The sequence below is a fragment of the Nyctereutes procyonoides genome, unplaced genomic scaffold (genome assembly GCF_905146905.1).
Source record: "Nyctereutes procyonoides isolate TBG_1078 unplaced genomic scaffold, NYPRO_anot_genome, whole genome shotgun sequence".
Taxonomy (NCBI): domain Eukaryota; kingdom Metazoa; phylum Chordata; class Mammalia; order Carnivora; family Canidae; genus Nyctereutes; species Nyctereutes procyonoides.
Window position 1 is genome coordinate 6,532,714 of NW_026575135.1, and position 23,889 is coordinate 6,556,602.

The following is a 23,889-nucleotide window of genomic DNA, read 5'->3' on the forward strand; positions in this document are numbered from 1 at the left end:
AGAATTTAGATCCAATCAGGCAGAAATTAAAAATCAATTGAATGAGATGCAATCCAAACTAGAAGTCCTAACGACGAGGGTTAACGAGGTGGAAGAACGAGTGAGTGACATAGAAGACAAGTTAATGGCAAAGAGGGAAACTGAGGAAAAAAGAGATAAACAATTAAAGAACCATGAAGACAGATTAAGGCAAATAAATGACACTCTAAGGAAGAAAAACCTACGTTTAATTGGGGTTCCCGAGGGCGCCGAAAGGGACAGAGGGCCAGAATATGTATTTGAACAAATCCTAGCTGAAAACTTTCCCAATCTGGGAAGGGAAACAGGCATTCAGATCCAGGAAATAGAGAGATCCCCCCCTAAAATCAATAAAAACCGTTCAACACCTCGACATCTAATAGTGAAGCTTGCAAATTCCAAAGATAAAGAGAAGATCCTTAAAGCAGCAAGAGACAAGAAGTCCCTGACTTTCATGGGGAGGAATATTAGGGTAACAGCAGACCTCTCCACAGAGACGTGGCAGGCCAGAAAGGGCTGGCAGGATATATTCAGGGTCCTAAATGAGAAGAACATGCAACCAAGAATACTTTATCCAGCAAGGCTCTCATTCAAAATGGAAGGAGAGATAAAGAGCTTCCAAGACAGGCAGGAACTGAAAGAATATGTGACCTCCAAACCAGCTCTGCAAGAAATTTTAAGGGGGACTCTTAAAACTCCCCTTTAAGAAGAAGTTCAAGTAACTCTGAACGTGAATGGGCTTAATGACCCCATCAAAAGGCGCAGAGTTTCAGACTGGATAAAAAAACAGGACCCATCTATTTGCTGTCTACAAGAGACTCATTTTAGACAGAAGGACACCTACAACCTGAAATAAAAGGTTGGAGAACCATTTACCATTCAAATGGTTCTCAAAATATACCCTAAAAACTACAGAACACTTCTGAAAGAAATTGAGGAAGACACAAAGAGATGGAAAAATATTCCATGCTCATGGATTGGCAGAATTAATATTGTGAAAATGTCAATGTTACCCAGGGCAATTTACACGTATAATGCAATCCCTATCAAAATACCATGGACTTTCTTCAGAGACTTAGAACAAATTATTTTAAGATTTGTGTGGAATCAGAAAAGACCCCAAACAGCCAGGGGAATTTTAAAAAAAGAAAACCATATCTGGGGGCATCACAATGCCAGATTTCAGGTTGTACTACAAAGCTGTGTTCATCAAGACAGTGTGGTACTGGCACAAAAACAGACATATAGATCAATGGAACAGAACAGAGAACCCAGAAGTGGACCCTGAACTTTATGCTCAACTAATATATACGATAAAGGAGGAAAGACGATCCACTAGAAGAAAGACAGTCTCTTCAATAAATGGTGCTGGGAAAATTGGACATCCACATGCAGAAGAATGAAACTGGACCACTCTCTTGCACCATACACAAAGATAAACTCAAAATAGATGAAAGATCTAAATGTGAGACAAGATTCCATCAAAATCCCAGAGAAGAACTCAGGCAACACCCTTTTTGAACTTGGCCACAGTAACCGGAGAAGGACAAACAGTGTATGTTCTCATTCATTTGGGGAATATGAATAATAGTGAAAGGGAATATAAGGGAAGGGAGAAGAAATGTGTGAGAAATATCAGAAAGGGAGACAGAACATAAAGACTCCTAACTCTGGGAAATGAACTAGGGGTGGTGGAGGGGGAGGAGGGTGGGGGGGTGGGGGTGAATGGGTGACGGGCACTGAGGGGTACACTTGACGGGATGAGCACTGGGTGTTATTCTGTATGTTGGTAAATTGAACACAAATAAAAATTAATTTATAAAAAAAAATGCATAACTTGGGATGCCTGGGTGGTTCAGTCATTGAGCATCTGTCTTCAGCCCAGGGTGTGTTCCCGGGGTCCTGGGATTGAATCCCGCATCGGGCTCCCTGCAGGAAGCCTGCTTCTCCCTCTGCCTGCGTCTCTGCCTCTGTGTGTCTCTCATGAATAAATAAATAAAATCTTTAGAAAAAAGTGCATAACTTGCTGAGTTTCCAAGCTTGAAATGAACCTGAGTCTCGGGCACCAAATGCAGTCCTGCTTAGGGGTCTCCTGGGCCAAGGGACAGACCAGGACCAAGTAAGAGCCCAGGGAGGGGCCCAGGCCCTGCCAGTTCTGCCCAGGCCTGTCCCCACCTACCTTGAGTTTCTCCCCGTTCTCAGCGTCCCCACATCCTGGCGTTCTCAGCAGTGGGTCTGGAAGATGACAGAGCAGAGTCAGAATGCTTCTGTTGGCACAGAAAGTCCATTCCAGAGACCACCCCGAGGGCGAGGCCAGGGTGCCAGGCCCAGATGGCTGTCCAGATCACTGCCCACCTCCAGGACATGGGGGTGCCTGGGCTCAGGCTAAGCAGAGAATCAGAGCCAGGCCTGCATGTGAGAAGGACAGAAGAGAAGGAACACAAAAGCTGGATCCTGAGCCTCAGAACTCACAGCAGGGCCCACTTGCCCTGCCTATCAAGGTGGCCAGCCCTAAGGCCAGCAAGGCAACCTGGGAAGGATCCTTGCACCAAAGCCTGGGAAGGAGCATAGCAGGAAGCTCCTGAAACCCAGTTCTCTATAAGGCAGAATGGAGGGAGCTGAACCACAGAGGGTCAGGCCTATAATCCTCTCCCGGGGATGTCCAGCCCCACAAATAAGGTGTTGTGGGCAAGTGCTACCTGCAGCCTACATTCCAGCAGGTGCTCCTGAGAAGCCCCTGGACCCCTGACTTGATCGCAGCCACAGATGGTGACAGATGCCAAAAAACACAGGGGCAGGGAGGGAAGGGAGAAGCCCCGGGGACAGTAAAGCAGCATGTCTGGGCAGAAGCTGAAGCTGGTGTGCACGCACCTCTCAGGGGCCGCAGCCGCCGCCTGGCCACCTTCAGGTGTTTGGTCCGGCCCAGGTCTTCCCCCAGAAGGTAGTACCAGCCACTGATTTCCTGTCACGAGAGAAGGCATGACACACTCAGGCAGAGGAGGCAGGGGACACAGGTCGGGCAGCCACCAATTCCCCCTCAAACAGCAGCAGCTAGAGAGTCTCCCTCAGGAGCATCATCGCTGCAGAGACAGACACTCCAGCCGTCCTGCCCCGGAGGGAGCTGTGACGCCTACACCTCCAGGAAGCTTTCCCTGATGCTCGAGGCAGAGCTGGTCTTCCTCTCTGCTGAATTCCCACAGCCTGTTGTCCCTGGAGAACAGCGGTCTACTTGCAGGCCTGCCTCCCCACCGGGTGGTGCCTAGGCTCTTTGATGTGCCTAGCACTGTACCTGGTATACAGTAGGAGCCCAATGAATGCTGACAGAACAGAAGGGAGGGAATGAGAGAGGGATGGAGAGGCCAGAAAGTAGGCATCCTGAGGCTCCTGAGCAGTCCCCATGGAGCATCTCCCCGGAGGGAATAAAGCCAGTGCTCCAGTCAGAAGACATCTGGGACCTACACGCAGGATAAGGGTCCTCAGCCACCTACCCCAGACTTCACTTCCAGGACACAAAGTGGCAGGGCTACCTGGCAACAACATGCAGAGGCCACCAAGACATCTCCAGGGGGTGGGGGGTGGAGGGTGGGCATGTAAAAAGAGCCCGTGTCTCCATTTCCCCTGCTCAAAAGCCTCCGGTTTAGGGGGTGGGGTAGGGTCCAGTGCAGAGGTGGATAGGGACTGGCTACCCAGAGGGAGGGGGGGTCTCTGGATTCCAGAGAGTTCTCACTCGGCCTAAAGGAAAGCTCCACAGAGGCTAGTGTTGCTCACTCCACCCCACAAGCACTTGCTAGACCAACAACACGACACCTAGTAGATAATGTCAGGAGGATGAGAACCACCTAGCCGTCCTCCTCCGGGGCAAGCCTAGGAGTGCTGGGAACTCGGAGGGACCTGCCAGGGTCCTGATGTGGCAGACGGCAGACCCAGAGCCCCCCCCAGAGCCAGGCCTTGGGGCTGCCTGACAACTGATCTGTGACAAGAACCAACCAAGGAGACGACCCAAAGCCCTGGCCACTCAGATGATAAACTGTGGTGTGATTCAGGCCACAAAGCACTCAAGACAGAAGCCCCACCCAAGGGCTTCCAGACAAAGGCCTCTCTGCCTGCGCTAGCCCTGGCCTTGGTGGGATGACCCTGCTGGACACTCCCCTGGGACCCACCTTGTCCGGAGTCAGGAGAGACTTCACCCCAAAGCTCATGCAGCCAATGAGTCCACTCTGCCTGGGGGAACAACAGAGGCTTGAGTCAGCACCCTCTCACCAGGCTCTACGGAGTGCACCCTAGGTATGCCCGATACGCTGTGGTTTACAAAGCACTGGTACCCGCGTCATCTCATTTGATCTTTCCAATTTTGTGAATTAGTGTAGAAAGGGCTTATTTTCTCCATTTCACAGAGGAAAAGGCCGAGGCTCAGAGCTGGTCCCCTTCCCAAGGTCCCAAAACTAGTCCCGTGGGAAAGCTGTGCCCCCTACATCAGAAAGCAGTACTCCCTCCACCAACCATAGAAGCTCAGAGCCAACCATAGGCTTTGGGGATTTTTTTTCTTTTCTTATTTTAGTATAACTAACATACAGTTATATTAGTTTCAGGTGTACAGTATAATGATGCAACAATTTTATATTTCTCAGGGCTTATCCAGATAGGGCACCACCTCCCCTCCCCCCGCTCCCCCGGCCCACCTCTCTTCTGGCAACCAGTTTGTTCTATTTAAGAGTCCGGTTTCTCTGTTTGTCTTTTTTCTTTATTTGCTCATTTGTATTGTCTCTTAATTCTACATAGGAGTGAAATCATACAGTATTTGTCTTTCTCTGCCTGACTTACTTCACTTAGCATTAACTGTTCTGGTACTGGAAGGATCAGAAGTCAGTCCCCACCGGGAATTTCAGCAACCATGTCAGTGGGTTGATTCTCAACTGAAAAGTTACGGGACCTCAAGTTCAAGAAGCATTTCTCAGGTACAGGTAGGACCTTAGCAGTTCCTGGACAGTTTCAGATCAAGGTCCAAATCAACACAAAAATCGTTGAGATGGACCTGACCCATCTGCCAGCTGGACAAATAGGCATGAGCCAGAGTCAGGCCTTATGGGAGTGTCACACTGTGGCAAGGGGCTGAGTTCAGTCACGTCCTCCTTGGTTAAGAGTTATTTAAAGTCTGGGACACCTGGGTGGCTCAGTGGTTGACCATCTGCCTTCGGCTCAGGCTGGGATCCTGGGGTCCTGGGATCAAGTCCCACATCGGGCTCGCTGCATGGAGCCTGCTTCTCCCTCTGCCTGTGTCTCTGCCTCTCTCTCTCTGTGTGTGTCTCTCATGAATAAATAAAATCTTAAAAATAAAAAAGTTCCGGGAGACTAATCACCATTGAGTCCCAACATCCAATTAGGGACCGAATGATACCTGGCAGCTTTCAGTAATGATGGCAAAGGTTAATATTAACGAAATTCAAAAAATTATCTTGTCACTGGGAGAGAAAAGGAAGTTTACAAATCAAAAGTTTAATGAGAAAGATGCCCACAAAAATATTAAAAATGGTTGTACCCGGTAAATGGAATTAGAGGGGTTTTGATTTTCTTCTTTGGGTTTTCAGTGTTTTCAAATTTTCACAGGGAAAAAAAGTGTTACTTTTGTAATCAGAAAAGAAAAACAGTATATAAGTATTTGAAAATACTTCCATTCTAACATATCTTTCTCTATCTTAACACTAGAGCTGCTTTTTCATTTTTCTGTTCCCCTTTCTTAGAGCATCCCCAACTCAGACTGCCCCAGAGACTGATTTAATAGCTATTGATTGAGAAACAATATGAGTATTTAGATGGAAGCATTAATCCTTCAATATCTGAGGGACCCACATACAGGAGGGATTGAGCAAACACTGTGGAAGACACAGGCGAAAAGCGAAAGATGGACTGAGCCTCCCAGATGGGCAGTGAACTCCCTAGAGATGTGCCTCCCCAGAACCTGGCCTACAGCAGCCCAAGTGAGGCCAGTGGCTCTAACTAGGTATGGACCACAGAACCCTCTGAAGAGCCTGTCCAAGGTCTGTGCCCCAGAGCCAGCCTCTGGGGACCAGACACCGTGAGTCCAAGGTGGGATGCAGACTGCAAGTCTAGAGAAAGCTGCCCTGAGAATCCTACGGGGCGCCGCCTGAGCCTGCCCCAGTCAAAGACCAGTGGACCAGGTCTCTATAAATACATACTGTTTGCATTCTCCGGAAAGGGTGGCAGCTTACCACCTGACAGTCCCAAGCAAAACAAAACGGCTTCTCACAGGCAGCCAAGTCAAGGGAGGGGTAGGGCTGCAGAACGCTAGGACTGATCCTTAGAACTGGTCACCTGCCCCGCAGTTGCACACTCTGCACCTGGCTGTGCCTCCCCAGCTCCTGTCACTGTGCTACTTCCCCGGCTCCCTCTCCCCGCCCTCACTTCCTGCAGCCTGGGTGCCACTGTCCCCCCCCTTCTTGCCCCCTCCCATCATTCAAGGCCATGCTAATAATCTACCCAAGGAGGACAGTGTGCCTACCCCAGGAAAGCAACCCTTCCCACATCCATCTTCCCAGCCCAGCACCAGAAACAAGAACTCCTCCCTCCTGGGAAGAGGCCAAGTCAGCAACAACAGCCACAGTGGCCATCATGGGCGAGCGACAGACGCTGATCGGAGTTGCCATTCCTGAAAAGCCTTGTCAAGACCTTGCCAAAGTCCTCACCACTGATTTAATTTTGTCAACACGGTCAAGAGCAGGTATCTAGGTGCTCACACTTCCTCGTTGCACACTTCCCTTTCACACCGGCTATGGCTGTAACTTTCTAAATCTTCGAGCATGACGCTTTAGCTGTAATAAAGGCTGCCTCTGCCCGTTGCTCTTCAATAAGTGGAATTTTCATTCCCTGGTGCTTAGAGAATGCTAAATGGTTAATAGCCTCCCATGAGCTTTGCTTCCCTGCTAAGGGGCCTCCAATGATTTCATGCTAATTCAGGCCAAGTAAATTGTCACAATTAATGTCCATAAGCAGGAAACTCTAAGTGTTCTTCAATTAGCTACTCCTGAAGCCTGCTTTTGAAAAATCTTGGGAGGAAGAAAGACTTCTTTTACGTGTAATCTGAGTACACGGCTTTGTACTGGTCAGTTTATAATCTTGGGAACTAGTGCTTACCCTGGAGATTGCCTGAAAAGTGTATGGGCATACAGTACAGGGGCTGAGCCTTGGTTACTTCTGAATGCTAAGCCCTGAGCTCAGGGCTCGGTGCACTCAGTGAAGTCTTGACAAATGGACAAATCCATCATGCCTGTGGTTGGTTGGCAGGCACTGGGCAAAGAGCCGCGGCATTAAGGAAAGAAGACAAACATGCAGGAATTTAAATAGCAATTCAAGACAGCAATACAAGGAATATCACTCAACAGGGAGAGATTGACAGATGGACAGTGTGGGCAACAAACGCTGAAAGCTCTAGGAGAGTCGAGATGCTGGAGGAGGCCTGAAGAGCTAAGTCAGGGACAGGAAGAGGAAGGGCATGTCAGGCAGAGGGAACAGCCAGTACAAAGGCTCAGAGGGAAGGCTTCATGGAACACTCATGAGGAATAGTACTTGGCTCAGTTACCTTTTGAGTAAAGGGTAAGAGACCAACTACAAAACGAAAATGCAGGGGCACCTGGGGGGCTCAGTGGTTGAGCATCTGCCTTTGTCTCAGGTCGTGATACCGGGGTCCTGGGATCAAGTCCTGCATGGGGCTCTCCACAGGGAGCCTGCTTCTCCCTCTGCCTATGCCTCTGCCTCTCTCTCTGTGTCTCTCACGCATAGATAAATCTTTAAAAAAGAAACACACACACACAATGAAAATGCATTATTTTCAGGGAATGAATTTTAATTCTCTCTCTCTCTCTCACAGGGGCCTTAAACTATTTCTGTTGCAGGAGTACCGCATTTAATCTCAATTTATTTTTAATTTGATGGCTTAAATTGAACACATATTTTTCCATTCATTTCTCTTCTTTCCTTTTCTTTCCCTATGTCAGGTCACAACCTAACGTTATGGCACTGTGCTTGGCACTGAGGTCCCACTTGGAAAGTAGATTAAAAGAGAGAAAAGACTTAGAATGCCCAGGACAGGGGATCCCTGGGTGGCGCAGCGGTTTAGCGCCTACCTTTGGCCCAGGGCGCGATCCTGGGGACCCGGGATCGAGTCCCGTGTCGGGCTCCCAGTGCATGGAGCCTGCTTCTCCCTCTGCCTATGTCTCTGCCTCTCTCTCTCTGTGTGACTATCATAAATAAATAATAAATAATAAATAAAAAAATAAATAAAAATTAAAAAAAAAGAATGCCCAGGACAGGGTATGACACACAGCAAGCCGACTCTCCATAAATGAACATACGCTTTGTGTAAGAGACTGTGTGTATGTGTGTTTTGTTCTTGTTTTTTTTTTAATGTGGTGTGTGACATTACAATCCTAAGACTGTTCTCTGGCCACAGGTTCTGAAAGCGCTATGACTGATATAGGAAGCTTCAGTTTGGCCTTCACCATCTCATCAAACAAAACTTTTAAATAGCTGAGTTGCATAGTCAACGATATTGAGAAGTTACTATTAATTGTCAAGCATGACGATGGCATTGTGGTTGTCTTTTTAAGCCATCTTTTAGAGAGAGAGAGAGAGAGAGAGAGAGAGAGAGGTGAGATGAGATAATATCTGGGATTTGCTTCAAAAGAATTCACTAGATGGGACACCTTCAAAAGAATTCACTAGCTCAGTGGTGGAGTGTCTGCCTTCAGCTCAGGTCGTGATCCTGGGGTCCTGGGATCGAGTCCTGCATTGGGCTCCCTACAGGGAGCCTGCTGCTCCTTTTGCCTATGTCTCTGCCCCTTTCTGTGTCTCTCATGAATAAATAAAATCTTTTTTAAAAAATAAAAATAATAGGGATCCCTGGGTGGCGCAGCGGTTTGGCGCCTGCCTTTGGCCCAGGGCGCGATCCTGGAGACCCAGGATCGAATCCCACATCGGGCTCCCAGTGCATGGAGCCTGCTTCTCCCTCTGCCTGTGTCTCTGCCTCTCTCTCTCTCTCTCTCTCTCTCTGTGTGTGTGACTATCATAAATAAATAAATAAATAAAAATAAAAATAATAAAAATAATAAAAGAATTCACTGGTGGAAGGGAGAATGCGTGGGAGCGTGGAGGGAATAAGATTGGCCATATATTGCTAACTGATGAGGCTGGACTATGAGTATATGAGGGCTAATTAGATGATATTTTCTACTTTTGCATAACTTTGAAAATGTCTATAATTTCTTGAAAATTCACACAACCAGGGATCCCTGGGTGGCTCAGCAGTTTAGCGCCTGCCTTCGGCCCACGGCATGATCCTGGAGTCCTGGGATCGAGTCCCCACATCAGCTCTCTGCAGGGGAACCCTGCTTCTCCCTCTGTCTGTGTCTCTGCCTCTGTGTGTGTGTGTTTCTCATGAATAAATAAACAAAATCTTTAGAAAAAGAAAAAAGGGGATCCCTGGGTGGCTCAGCGATTTAGCGCCTGCCTTTGGCCCAGGGCGCGATCCTGGAGCCCCAGGATCGAGTTCCATGTCGGGCTCCCAGCATGGAGCCTGCCTCTCCCTCTGCCTGTGTCTCTGCCTGCGTCTCTGCCTCTCTCTCTCTATGTCTTTCATAAATAAATAAAATCTTAAAAAAAAAAGAAAAAGAAAAAAGAAAACTCACACAACCTAAAAGCTTAAAGAAATCTTTGAAAAGAAAAAAAAAGAAACCTTTGTATCTTTCACTGCATTTCACAGTTGAAACTGAGGCTCGGAGTGGGGAAGGGACTTACCCAATGTCTCACAGTGATACTGGAGGTAAGCCAAATCTCCTGCCCTGAGGCCTGGTTCCCCTCAGCACCCACTGTGCCACCATGACGAGGGGATATCACCCAGCACTTCCCCAAGACTCTCTATAGACCATCTTGGTCCCCTAATCCAAGTTTACAGCCATCACTGGAAGGATGGTGAGAAGTCATGAAACAGACGCTTCCCTTTTATCTCCTATCAGTTTCAAAATGTAGCCGCCACATGTTCAGCCGGATGATTTCTGTAAAACCACATTATAAATGCCATGGGAAGGGACGCCTGGGTCACCTAGTGGTTGAGGGTCTGTGTTTGGCTCAGGGTGTGATCCCCGGATCGAGTCCCACATCAGGCTCCCCTCAGGGAGCCTACTTCTCCCTCTGCCTATGTCTCTGCCTCTCTCTCTCATGAATAAATTAAATAAATAGATAGATGAAGATAGATAGATAGATAGATAGATAGATAGATAGATAGATGATAGATAGATAGATGCCATAGGAAGCAGCCCAGGCCCCGAGGAACAAGTGTACTGACACAGAAAGAGCACAACTTTAGAGTCATTTATCGCCTGTGTGAGACGGTCAAGCGGGCTATAGGTTTGGCGCCAGGCTGCCTGGGTTTGAATTGTTTCCATCACCTCCTAGCTGCATTAGCTTAGGCAAGTTAGTTAACCTCTCTGCACCTCTGTGTCCTCACCTGTAAGAGAGCGACAGTAACATTACCTTATTTATAGACCATTGTGAGAATTGCATTAGACGATACATGGAATCTGCTACGCCATGTGCACACACAGTGGACACGGTAAGCGTTTAATAACCTCACGCAAGTGCCTTAACCTTAAGAAGCCTCAGTTTCTTCTTCTCTGAAGAGAGGGACAGTAATAGTTGCTCGCTCTCGGGGTTGCTAGGAGGATTAAATGAGATAATGTAGGTAAGGTGCCTGGCGCAGAGAAGCGCTCGGTAAATGGTCTTAGATGGTGCTAAGTTGCATGCCCGTGCTTTGGAGAAGCACAATGTGATTTGAGAGCGTTCCGCAGGGCAGAAGTTTCCTGCAATTGCTGGGTCGGCCTCCTGGCTCAGAGGCAGATCAACACTCTGCCTCCCTGCAGCTGAGTGGGCCTCCGTGGTGCTGGCAGCTTCGGAGGGGCCATCTGTTCTGAAGTGGGCTTGCCTGGGCCTGCTCTGTCCCTCTCGAGCTTTGGGTTGGGACTGTGACCACGAGTTCCACGGTGTTTAGTTTAATAAGGAATCTCACTTTCCCAAAATAGGCAACAAGTGGAGACACTGCCTCTGTCACACTCCCCGCTGGGCGCTGACTCACTTTCCCCGCCGGCCTCACTTTATTTTCCAAAAAACATGAACTGCACCCTGCCCGGCTCGCTCTGGTCTCACAGGAGGGCAGACCTCCGTGGTGGATCCCAGTGTGGCGCCTGCCTCTAGCACCTGCTCCCCGACTTGCCTCCATCCTGTGGGCTCCTCAGACGTCCTCCAACTCTCTGACAACCCTTCCTCTGTCTTCTTCGGGCTTTCCTGCCAAGACGGGATTCTGACCCTTGAGCCTTGTCACTCACTGTCATCATGAGCAGTCCCACCAACTCACCACTTCAGCCACCGCCTTGGTGGGCACGGCCCCCACATCCGTACCTTGGCACGGACCTCTCTCTCCCTCTGGGCTGTGTCAGCAAGCCTCCCCGCTACACAGCTCTCACCGGGCTGCTCTCTGGCCCCTCCATCTCAGGGTACCCAAAGCTGGTTCCCTGCCTTTTCAGGGCATGCTGGTTTGGCTGGGGACCCCACCTGATGCTCAGGAATGATCCCTGACTTCACCTGCTGCTCTCACAGCCAAACCATCACTAAGTACCATTAATCTCATCTCCTAAGTCTGTCTCCCCTCCCCCATCCCTAAAGCATCTCTTTCACAGCGAGGATCTCCTAGCTCCTCCTCAGCCTGCCAAAGCCCTACACACATCTGCCTCTCCCCTGCTCACACCCCTCAGTATCTCTACTGCCAGCTTCCCAAACACCAAGCCCACGGCACAAGGTTCTCCCAGAACTTGGGTAAATGTAGATCCCTCAGCCCTGCCCATGAAGACCAGACTGAATCCATGTGATGTGGCACCTGGGAAGCTGTGTTCCTTGCAAGTATCCCAGGGGACTCTGATGCAAATCCAGAGGTGGGAACCACCAACCTTAGGAGGAAGCCCACTCCAAAGAACACCTATGGATGCATCTGGTTTGGCTTACACCAACCTCTTTATCTCTTCTCTCCAGCTGGTCCCTACTTTGTACTTGACCCTCCTGCAACACCAGGGAGTTTTGAGATCGCTCCCCACTCCTGCCCTGCCCTGCCCTCCATATCCCGCCAGTTTTTCTTCCATCCTTTTGCTTGTACCCCGGGAGGCAATATAATATTGAGAGTGAGACTCTGGGGTCTAACTCCCTGGGTCCCCATCCTGGCTCCACCACCTACTGGCCATGTGACCTTGGGCTCAGTCGGTTGGGCATCTGCCTTCGGCTCAGGTCCTGATCCCCCACATGGGGCTCCCTGGTCAGCGAGGAGTCTGCCTCTCTCTCTGCCTCCGCTTCTCCCTCTCTCTCTGCTGCTCCCCCTCCTTGTGTTCTCTCTCTCTTTCTCTGTCAAATGAATAAATAAAATCTTTAAAAAAAAAAGGCATACCAGCTATAACATTTAAGATATTAAAAAACATTTAACTGCAAGTGGAGCAGAGCTGATCTGGTCACTACTTGGTTCTGTGATTGTTCAACAAATGCATGGCCTCAGGGTCCCCCAGATTCCTTGGGCTGCACCAGGTGAATGAACCCCGGCTGCTCACAGTGGGGCCACGGTACTCAGTCCAGGTGCTCTTACCACTTCTGCTGGGCAGCTGATTCTCCCTCTCACCCAGCACCCCTCCCCTGTGCTGCACTAAACCCCCAGCTAATGACCACATCCGGCCTCCTATGTCCCAGGCAGCATGCAACATAGCTTGTTTGGCTTCTCCCACGTAAAACCTCTGTACCTCCTACACCACCTCCTCATGGCAGCCCAAGCCTGGCATGCAAGTTCCTGCCTCTTGCTTTGCTCATGCAAAACCTTCTCTCCTTGTCCTATTCTTTTTTTTTTAGGATTTTATTTATTTATTCATGAGAGACAGAGAGAGAGAGAAAGAGAGAAGCAGAGACACAGGCAGAGGGAGAAGCAGGCACCATGCAGGGAGCCCAATGTGGGACTCGATCCTAGGTCTCTAGGATCACACCCTGGGCTGAAGGTGGTGCTAAACCGCTGAGCCACCCACCTGGACTGCCCCTCCTTGTCCTATTCTTGATCTCTACCCCATGTTCACAATCCCATTTCTTCCATGAAGTCTTCCTTGATCACCTTGGCCCACGATGAATTTCCTTCCCTCTTCCCATACTTACTTACTTACATACTTCTTTCCTTCCCATACTTACTGTCCTTATTACTCATTCAATCTTTTATTCATTCAAATAATATTTACAAAACATCTATGTGCTAGGCACCAGGTACAGTGATGACTAAGAAAGAAATGGGCTTTTTTTTTTTCCCTTGGAGCTTCTACTCCTGTGGAACTGAGCCTGTGTATATTGTTACTGTAATCTGTGTCTACACAGCACCTGGTGTCCCTTCCTGCACATAGACACCTGAGAGCAGAATCCACGGGCAGGCTGGCTGGCATCCCCGGAGGCCAACATGGTGCCTTGTTGATACCAAGGGCGCAGCAGACACCCCTTGATAACTCAGTCCTTGCGACGGGGTGGCAGCATCTCAGATTTAATGTTGCCACTGCAACATTCATCCAACAAGCGTTAACTGAGTCCCTGCTGTCTGCTGGCCACCTGGCTGCCACCAGGGGCCTAGAGCAGGCCTTCCCCTCCAGCTCAGCGCTTCCCCTCACCTGGAGTCACCTGCCCTATTCCACACAGTGACCAGAAGGCGCTTCTGTTCATCTTCCTCTTGGACAGGACTGCAAAGCAAACCAGACAGTCGGGGGTTAGCAGGGCCGCACCCCAATCCATCACAATCACAAAATTTAGAAATGACCTAAACAACCATAAGGAACTGGTTAGAGAGACTCAAGCACCAATAGGGCGGGGGCAGGAGGGTGAGTATTCACATACACAAAAGTCTGTATTACCTCATTTGAGACAAAAGGGAGGTTCCTGCACAATACTATAGAACAATTCCATTTTTGTAAACACCTGCACGTACACAGACAGGCATACACACCCACACAAATCCAAAGACCTGAGAAGAAATAAGCTGAGGCATGTCATAAGTAATACAGCTTGGGGGGTGCAGGGGGAGGTCTCCTTTCTTCTCTTTGCTGATCTATTTTTCTATAATAAGCAAAATTACCTTGTGCAGTTTGAAAAAAAGCCAAAGTATTCTTAATTTTCACTAAAATTAGTGAATTTTAGTTCCCATCAGCCTCGGAGTTCAGGAAGGGGTGAAAAATCATCATCATCATCATCATCATCATCATCATCATCATCAATAGTGCATTACACTGTCTCATTACACACCAGCCCTCTGAGGCTACTACTCTCCTAAGCCCATTTTACAACTATGGAAGGTGAGGCTCAGGGAGGGTAGCAAGTTTTATAAGGGGGAGGGATCTCACAGCTTGGAAAATCTCTTCTACTGACAGAGAAGGCTTGGCCCGAGGCACAGTGGGAAAATCCCTACTGGTCAGGGGCCATCAGCCTCAGGCTGGGCACTTTGGTTGGGAGAACCAGCCAAGCGATATCTTATCACCACGGACCTCGCTGCTGGGCCCGGTGCCAGGGATGCAAGGACCCCAGTGAACGAGAAAACACAGACATCCTTTAGAAGTCACTGTTTTTCTGCTTAGATCTACTTCTAGATTTGGCAAACAGAGTTGTTTCCAGATAAACATTCCTTCCCTCTCCCCTGGAGGGCCTGGCTGCCCCAGACTCTTACAAGAAGAAGTGCTCGTGGAAGACTGGCTCTCTGCAGTCTGGGACCGTCTGCGTCTTCTGGCGACGTAGTCGATTATCTTCTGGGATCAAAGAAATCTTGAATTGGAGAAAAGTAAGCAGGAGATGATGACTCTCAGCTGCGGAATCCCCCAAGCCCAACAGCTGATGCTGCCCATCCCCCAGGTCAAAGGCTTCCCGGGTGGCCTTCACACAGGCCTCCGCAGAGGACAGAGTGCAGTCCTCAGACGCCGGAAACAAACAGAAGCCCGGGCCGAGGCACCGGAGTCAGATGCCCAGACAGGGCCCCGCAGCAGGCGACACCACCAAGGCAGCCACGGGCCAGGCTGTAGATGGGGTGCAGCTAAGCCACCTCTGCTCTTCCTCTCAGCACCGGCCTCTCCTCTCAGTTCCCTGCCACTGCTGGGTGCTTCCTTCACCAGAGGCTCAGGTCAGCCTCTGCTAAGGCCCCAGATCTGTGTTCTGGCCTGCAAGCTGCTCTTCCCAGGCCTCTGCTCCCGCCCTGCTCCTAACCAAGTCCTCGCCCACAGTGGCCTCTGACCAGCCTGAGGACTTTGGGGAGGGTAGAGAGGGGTGCATCAGGGCCTGCACCTGGCATCCCAGCTGCCACACTCTGGGAGGTGCCAGGCCTTTGGTCCTGGCCAGAAGTAGGCCCTCTGCCCTGTGGGGCCTCTGTCTTCATAGCAGGGGCCCCCCACTCTGATGGATCTTGCAGTCCTCAGAGACAGTCCCTCCCCTCTACCATCCAAAACTGGCCACCTTGCTTCTGGTTTTGCCAGGGAGAGGGGTGAAAATATTGCTTTTCAAGAGAGGGCTTGGGATTATCTGTGGATTTCCATCACTCACACGTTCGCTATGCTCACCCATAAGATTCCAGCTCTTGCAAGAAGCCTTAGCGACCAAGCTGGGCTAAGGGAGGGGCCTGTCCTAGCTCAGCACCTCATCACTGGACCTAAAAAATGCCTACTGACCAAATAATGAGGCAGTCCTTGCCACTTCGAATGGCCCCAGGCCCACAGATGTGCTGAGACCCTGGGGCACAGTCTTGTGCCATGGCCCCTCACTCCCCCCGATCCCAAGCATCCCCATCCCCACCTCCAGCTCATCATATACCTTCACGTAGGGATCACAGATGCCAGGCTCTCTGCTCATCAGGCCTTTGCCTTCTATGACTAAACAAAGAATGAAAATGTTGGGGTGGGTAGATGGGTGGGAAGGATCATCACTAGTCCCTAATGTGTCTAACAGCCATTGGCTATTAACCCCTCTCTGATCTAGTTCATTCCCACCATTTCCCACATGCAGGCAGCACCCTCACTGAGCCATTCTAGGGTACATTCGATTCCTTGAAACTTACAACTGAAAGAGAACATCAAATTTATTAAGTTTAACCCCTCATTTAATGGGAAAGATGAGACTAATGGGGGACCCAGAGATAGTAAGAAATTTGCCCAAAGCCACAGAGCAATCAGACCAATGGGGATGACAGAGCTAGGTTTGGATCCCTATCTCCTGACTCCTAGTCCACTGTTCCTTCCTCCACATGAGGCTGCCTCCTGGGATGGAGAAGCCAGGCTAGAGAACTTACCCTGCTCTGTCAGCTGCGCTGTGGCTGGTGGACAGCAGAGCACAGCAGGTAAAAGCCTGGGTCCAGAGATGGCCTGGGGCCCCGGGTTCACAGACCAGCACACATGCCAGCTCCACCACTTACTAGACGTGAGAGCTTGAGCAAGTGGTTTTGCCTCTCTGAAACTGAATTTGCTATTTTTTCAATGGAGAAGTGATAATAATGGGTTAGTGACCACAACATTTACTTCGCATGGTAGTTGTGCCGGTTAAATGAGATAATGTGTCTACAGTGCTGAGCAGAGTGCCTGGCAAGCAAGTAACTAACTGTTCAAGGAAGGCTGGCTAGAGAAAAAATAATAATAATAAAAAAAAGCAAGGGGTGGGTGGGAGGTGAGGTGCAGGCCTGCTCCTGAACGTGAGCACAGCCGATTTGCCTGAGGTCTTCAGGAATCAGACAGCAGGCCTGACAGAAGCAGAGCCTCTTTGCTATTTTCTTTTCTGTCCAGTTTGGATTGAGCCCTAGGGTTTGGCTTGGACCTGGCTTGGACGGGGCTCCCATAGTCTGAGGCGTGAAGCCTATGAAAGCCAAAGGAGAGAGAGAACAGGCTGGAAGGGATGAAGAGCCCTAAGACTGGGGTGAAGCCAAAGCAAACTGTGCAGGACAAATGAAGTGGTGGAGGCCAAGATGCATTTTGCAAAATCTGTTTGCACAGCTGGAGTCAGGCTCTGGCTGGCAAAGAACCCCCCTCTGCTGGTCCTTGGGAACTTCACCTTGGGCCCCCCCAAGGCCAGGACCGGAGGACCCCAGGCGCCTGCTGGTCTACTCTGCCTGGTGTCCTAGCTACTGTTCCTGTGTGCATCCTTCCTCTCGAGGGCGTGGTCATGGGGGGCAGACTCCTGGCCTGAGGAAACCCTGGGTCTCCCTGGCCCCAGTGCAGGTGAAGCAGACATGGCTGCTGCCCCACTGCACTCCCTGTATAGACCAGAATGACACTGTGTAGTCAGGGCTGTGATAAGGACACAGAAAAGGACACAATGCACTTAGGTAGGTCAGGGGGTGATTCTTGGAGGGGAAAAAAATGAATCCAAATGAGCCTTCCTTCCTGAGTCTTAATGATGATGAAGGCAGGCATGTTTCTTACAAAATCAGAGGGAGGGAGGGTTATTTTTCAAAAGGAATTCAAAAAGAAGACAGGTGACTCCAGACACAAGAAATAGCACGTGCAAAGGCACAGAGGCATGAGCAAGCATGATGCTCTCAAGGGGGTGCACATAACAGGACAGGAAAGAGGGCACAGGGAGGCTCCAACAGCAAGAACCACTTAGGCTGGAAAGCTGGGCAGGGCCTACAGGGCCAAACAGAAGGGTCCAGGCAGCGAAGGCCATGGCAGGAGCTCAGTAACTACTTGTGTGCTGGGTGAAAGGACAGACAAATGCATAAATGGACAGGTAAAGTGTAAAATCCTCTGAGTGGCACAGAGGACCTTCCTCGCCTGGCCTCATACTCACTGTGGAGCAGCAGAACCCGGTCCCGGGCATCGATCGACAGCTTCAGCTGACCTAAGGAAACAACAGAAACAACATCACCAGGCAGCCTGGGTGGCTTAGCGGTTTAGCAGTTTAGCACCGCCTTCAGCCCAGGGCCTGATCCTGGAGACCCAGGATCGAGTCCCACATCAGGCTCCCTGCATGGAGCCTGCTTCTCCCTCTGCCTGTGTCTCTGCCTCTCTCTCTCTCTGTGTGTCTCTCATGAATAAATAAATAAAATCTTAAAAAAAAAAAAAAAGAAACGTCAACTCATCTCCTTGTTGGGTGAAAGATGGGGTAGCAGTGATGAGAATGCTCTTCTGTTCATGTAAAGTGATTCAAAGATCCATCCAGTCTCTGGGCTGCAAGGGATCTCAGAAGCCACTTAGCCTCGTCACAACATCGAGAGTCCCTTCTGCAATACCTCCAGCAGTGGTTCTCCACCCTGGGCTTACACCCTCTCTGGTGATGGGGAGCTCATTACTTTATAAGGCAGCCTAGGTTAACGCTGGAGAGCTCTCTCTGTGGGACATCTGGAAAAGTTGTTGCAACCTCATCACAACGAGCCCAGATGGGAGAGTCAAGGATCCTGGGCCTTGGTTGGGAGTCCACAGGGGCCCAGGGGGAGGTCAGGACAAGCCTTCCACTGTGACTGACAGCTAGCTGTGTTCTGGAAAGGCAGTCACAACACAAGGACAAAAACAACAGATGATTTGGGGGAAAACCAAAGGCAAAGAGATCAGGCGTGGCCAGAGAGCTCCTTCAGAGTCCGTGCTACCACCGTCAACCATCCCGCAGAATCCCAATGTCCCGAAAGAGAAACCAACCATTGGCATAGAGCCACACTACCCGAAGTGTGGTCCGAGAACCACCAGCATCAGAAGCATCTGGGTGATGCTCAGAAATGCAGAATCACAGGCCCCACCTCAGGCATACTGAACCAGAATCTGCAATTTGACTGGATCCCCAGGGAGGCACAGGTCTATTAAAGGTTGAGGAGCCCCAGACTAGAGCACACTGTAAAGCCTCTGAGCATGTTTATAAGCTTGGAAAAAGGCCTTCTTAGCAAGACACAAAATGCAGAAGCACCAAGGGAAAAGATAGACAACTCTGACTCCATATGATTTTTAAATGTCCATTACAATGAAAGATATCATAAAGTTATGAGACAACAAAATAGAAAAATAGACAAAGGTCATACATTGGAAATTCAGAGAAGCCAAAACAGCCAATAAATGTACAAGAAGAGGCTCGCCCTCAAAGAGATCTGGGACATGTAAGATAACATAAAATACCATTTTCTGGGATGCCTGGGTGGCTCAGTGGTTGAGGTCTGCCTTTGGCTCAAGGGTCCTGGGATCGAGTCCTACATCGGACTCCTCTCAAGGAGCCTGCTTCTCCCTCTGCCTGTGTCTCTGCCTCTCTCTCTGCGTCTCTCGTGAATAAATAAATAAAATCTTTTTTAAAAAATACCATTTTCTATCAATGTGCTTGACAGATCATTTTAAAAACAGATAATGTTGAGCCTCCTGGCTGGCTCAGTTAGTGGAGCAGGCGACTCTTGATCTCAGGGTTGTAAATTCAAGCCCCAAGTTGGGTGTAGAGATTACTTAAAAATAAAATCTTTAGGGGCGCCTGGACGGCTCAGTCGGTTGGGCTTCTGACTCGTGATCTCAGTTCAGGTCTTGATCTCCAGAGACGGAGTTCAGGTCCTGCACTGGGCTCTACACTGGGCATGTATCCTACTTAAAAAACAATAATAATAATAAAATAAAATCTTTTTTAAAAAAAGATAATGTCAAATGTTGGTTAAAAATGTAAGAAAACACATACTCTCAAACCCTGTGAGAAGTATAATGGAGGGTAAGTTCTGACAATATCTATTAGATTTTTTTTAAGATTTTATTTATTTATTCATGAGAGCCAGAGAGAGAGGCAGAGACCCAGGCAAAGGGAAAAGCAGGCTCCCTGTGGGAAGCCCGATGTGGGGCTCGATCACGGGACCCGGGGATCACGACCAGATGCTCAACCACTGAGCCACCCAGGTGCCCTAGCTATTACAATTTAATTGTGCATGTCCTTCAACTTGGCAATTCTACTCCCAGGTAACTATTATGGACAAAAACCACATAAGGCTGGTGCTCCAGTGCTGTTTAAAATAAGGACAAATTGGAAACACCTGAAATGTCCATCAATATAAAAATGGTTAAATGAGCCATCTCTGGCTATGCTTGGAATAATAGGGGCTATTGCAAAAAAAAAAAAAATGGGGGAGCTCTGTATGTCCTGACAGGGGAAGATTGTTGCAATAAGTTTTTAAGAGAAACAAGCAAATTGCAGAACAATACACATATTATATATTTCTGTGTGCATGTGTGTGTGTGCATGATGTCAAATGAAAAACAAAGATCACCTCTAGAATTGGAGGGAGGGAAGTCAAGAGGACTTCATCACTTGTTTCAACAATACAAATTTTATGAACTATAGCACTTCTATAATTAAAAATAAGAAGTGGGGGTACCTGGGTGGCTCATTTGGTTAAGCATCTGACTCTGGATTTTGGCTCAGGTCATGACCTCAGGGTCGTAAGATGGAGCCCCAAGTCAGGCTCCATGCTCAGTGGAGAGTCTGCTTGAGATTCTCTCTCCCTCTCCCTCTGCTCTCTCACTCTAGCTCCAAATTAATTAATTAAAAAATCTTTTTAAAAATAAAAATTAAAAATAAGAAGAGGAAATGAAAAAAGAACGGAAGGGCGGGGGGAGAGAGAAGGAAGAGACGAAGGGAGGAGTAAATGTAAATATAATGGAAGGGCCAGGGCTGGAAAGCAGGTGAAGAATGAGGAGTCAGTTTTCCCCCTGGGTTTTCTAATTTTTTTAAAGACAATATCAAAACAAAATAAAACATCAAGTCTTCCTCACAGATGCCCAGTGGGCCCTTCAGCATGGACAGGATCATGCTTCTCTCCTTCACTGACATGTTGACAATTCTTCCTCAGTCCACTGGACTCTTCCTGGAACCTCAGGAAGCCAATGAACTCAATCCACCTGGTGAACACATACTGGGGAAGCAAGGAGTACAGGGCAGGCCCTCTCAGCCTGCAGCAACTCCACACATCAACCGGAAAGCCCTTGCATCCATGACAACCCTGTCTTACAGTCCTCAGCCTCTGCTTGATCACCTCTGGTGACGGGGATCTCACTTCCTGTAATGGGAACGCTTTTTCTTTTGTGATAGCTCTGATTGTTCAATGTTCCATCTTATATTGAGCCAGAAGTGGCCTCTCAGTAACCTGTATTGCCCAGACATGGTTCTACTGTCAATGTCCGGGCTGAGTCCTCTTAGATCACCACTCTTCATGGCAGGCACAGTGAGACATCTCCTCAACATCCCAAATGTTTATCTCTGGACATGCCCCATGAAACTGGGACTGGGGCTGGCGCTTGTGCTTTGCTGCTGGCTGGAGGAAGGCCAGGCAAGGTTTGGAGAACAGAAAGGAAGGAAATTCTGAGCAGTTCCCTAACCTCTGGGGCCTAGAAACCACTTGCCCCTCACATTTTGGGGGTGTTTAAACTGCAAACCCAAATAACTCAGATTCCAGCAAACCCTCGTTCATCAGAAACTCCTACTGCTCTCCTGCCCAGGACACAGATCTCAGAAGCCCAGAGGCCTGTTCTTGTTCCAGTGCCAACTACTCTCCTCTCTCTCAGAGACACCTTGTCCCTGGCTGTGAGGTGGAGCTAATAACAGGGGTTTCTGCACTTGCCAAGTTGTGTGTGGATCAGATAACACTGCAGGGTGACGAGGTCATTGGATGAAAGACACCAAGAGAATCCATGGTATTATTAGCTCAAGATCTGAGCGATTACCACTTTGGGGCTTCCTCAAGCTGAGAAATCTCCTACAAAAACTATGCTGGATCCAGTGTCGAGTAGGAAAAGGCTTTGAAACAGACAGAAGTGGCCAGCAGTCACAGATCCCATCTCATCAACCCAAAGGCCACTGTGTTTAACCCTAAACGTTTCTTCTGAAACTATCACCAGTGCAAAGGCAGCTTTGGCCTGAACATATCTGGCTTTCCAAAGCTGCGGGAGCCACTGTGCTGAGCAACACCATCACCTACCAACAACCCGTTTACAGAAATCAGGATGGAGAAATCTCCCAGCACAAATGGCCGTTGGTTCCATTCGACAAACATTAGCCAGGCACCTGCACGGGGAGGCGCTGAGTCAGAAAGGACAGATCTGAATGGCCCGGTGCCCACCCACAGGGAACTCACAGCCCAGGTGACTTGGAGGGCCATGGCCAAGGCCAAAAGTGTAGCTGGAGCACAGGACAGGCCTGGAGTAAAGACTGACTCGGAAGTCAGAGGAGACTGCCCAGCACCCCTTGCAGGCCTCCTCAGGGATGGCCAGCATGCCCTCTATCCTGTTACAGCAGAGAAACCAAGCCCCACAGCCGAGGTTCAGGCCCCCAATGCAGCACACACCCTCCTCCAGCCCATCCGTGGGCTCACAGATAAGGGCAAAATGAAGAATTTTGCCCCTACTCACCCCCACCCCACTCAGCCACACCTGTTCCTTCTGCCTCCCCCACTTAGCCCCTTCCATCAAATCAATGTGTCACAAGGGCCCTGAAGTCATCTTGCCCAGCCTCCTCGACTGGGAGCCAGAACAGTCATGCCCAGATATGAAAGGTGACTTGCCCTGGACCCAGAGTGACCCAGGTAAGGCAGGCTAGAATGGGAGACCAGATGCTGCCCCAACTCCAGCACTCTTGTGTGTACACCAACCCGGTCTTCTAGAGCCATTAATGGACACCACCGTACCTGCCGATGCAACCCTGGGGCTCAGAAGCAGAGGGAGTCATCAGGCACAGGACAAGGTACCATAGCTTTGCTTCAGAACCCAAAAAGAGGGCAGGCTCAAAGAAACATCCCCAAGCCTCAAGAAATAAACCACGGGGTAGAGGGGAAGTCAGGCTGAAACCCTGGGGCCTTCAGCCAATCTGAAAAACCCATCCCTGGAATCTCTGATCTGGTCACTATCCCCGCTTTCTGCCCAGGTCCAGCGAGTAGCCTATGACAGTACCAGGAATGTCCAGGCCACAGGGCCCTGGAGAGGGTATTCAGGGGCCCTGGAGAGGGCACACCCATCCCCCCCCCAAGTCCCACTGAGCTGCCGTTGAGCACTCTATCTGCACAGGGAGGTGGTGATAGGGACCCAAAGAGGCTGTAGAAGTGCATGGGAGCCAGGGCCCAGAGACAAAGGGAGAACAGACAGGCACGCACGTGACAGGAAAAATCCTGGGTGACAGTGAGCCTCAGAAGGCACAGGGAAGGCACTGAATCCAGACTTTGCTGGCATGGCACCTAGGGGGGTTTAGACTCACTGGGTCCTGTAGATAAAAGGGCATGGAAACCAGCAAAAGAAATTCAAGCTGGCAGACCTTACTCTGTTTGTTATAAGAGGACCACAGGAAGACAAATTCTGACTCTCAGGACACAGCCAGGCAGAGACATACTCAGAAAATGAAGCAAGATGAGGGCTGGGCGGGCCGGGCAGCCCAGGTGGCTCAACGGTTTAGCGTCGCCTTTAGCCCAGGGTGTGTGACCCTGGAGACCAAGGATCAAGTCCCGAGTCCCACGTCGGGCTCCCTGCATGGAGCCTGCTTCTCCCTCTGCCTGTGTCACTGCCTCTGTGTGTCTGTGTGTGTGTGTGTGTGTGTGTGTGTGTGTGTCTCATGAATAAATAAATAAATAAATCTTTAAAAAAAAAAAAGAGGGCAGCCCCTGTGGTGCAGCGGTTTAGCGCCGCCGGCAGCCCAGGGTGTGTGATCCTGGAGACCCAGGATCGAGTCCCGAGTCCCATGTCAGGTTCCCTGCATGGATCCTGCTTCTCCCTCTGCCTATGTCTCTGCCTCTTTCTCTCTCTCTCTCTCTCTCTCTCTCTCTGTCTCTGTGTGTGTGTGTGTGTATCA

The 23,889-nt window shown here is 49.6% G+C and overlaps 1 protein-coding gene across 3 annotated transcripts in view; it reads right to left on the reverse strand.

Annotated features, from left to right (window-relative positions):
• Positions 1–23,889, reverse strand: part of RGS3 (regulator of G protein signaling 3) — a 123,608-nt gene that overhangs the window by 91,429 nt on the left and 8,290 nt on the right. For all 3 annotated transcript variants that reach the window (XM_055301679.1, XM_055301678.1, XM_055301684.1), the window contains exons 2-8: positions 17,896–17,946; positions 15,931–15,989; positions 14,801–14,895; positions 13,755–13,823; positions 4,179–4,239; positions 2,890–2,980; positions 2,198–2,253 (exon numbers count right to left, since the gene is read on the reverse strand). In XM_055301679.1, the coding sequence (XP_055157654.1) occupies positions 2,198–2,253; positions 2,890–2,980; positions 4,179–4,239; positions 13,755–13,823; positions 14,801–14,895; positions 15,931–15,989; positions 17,896–17,946 (482 nt within the window). The remainder of the gene's footprint in view (positions 1–2,197; positions 2,254–2,889; positions 2,981–4,178; positions 4,240–13,754; positions 13,824–14,800; positions 14,896–15,930; positions 15,990–17,895; positions 17,947–23,889) is intronic.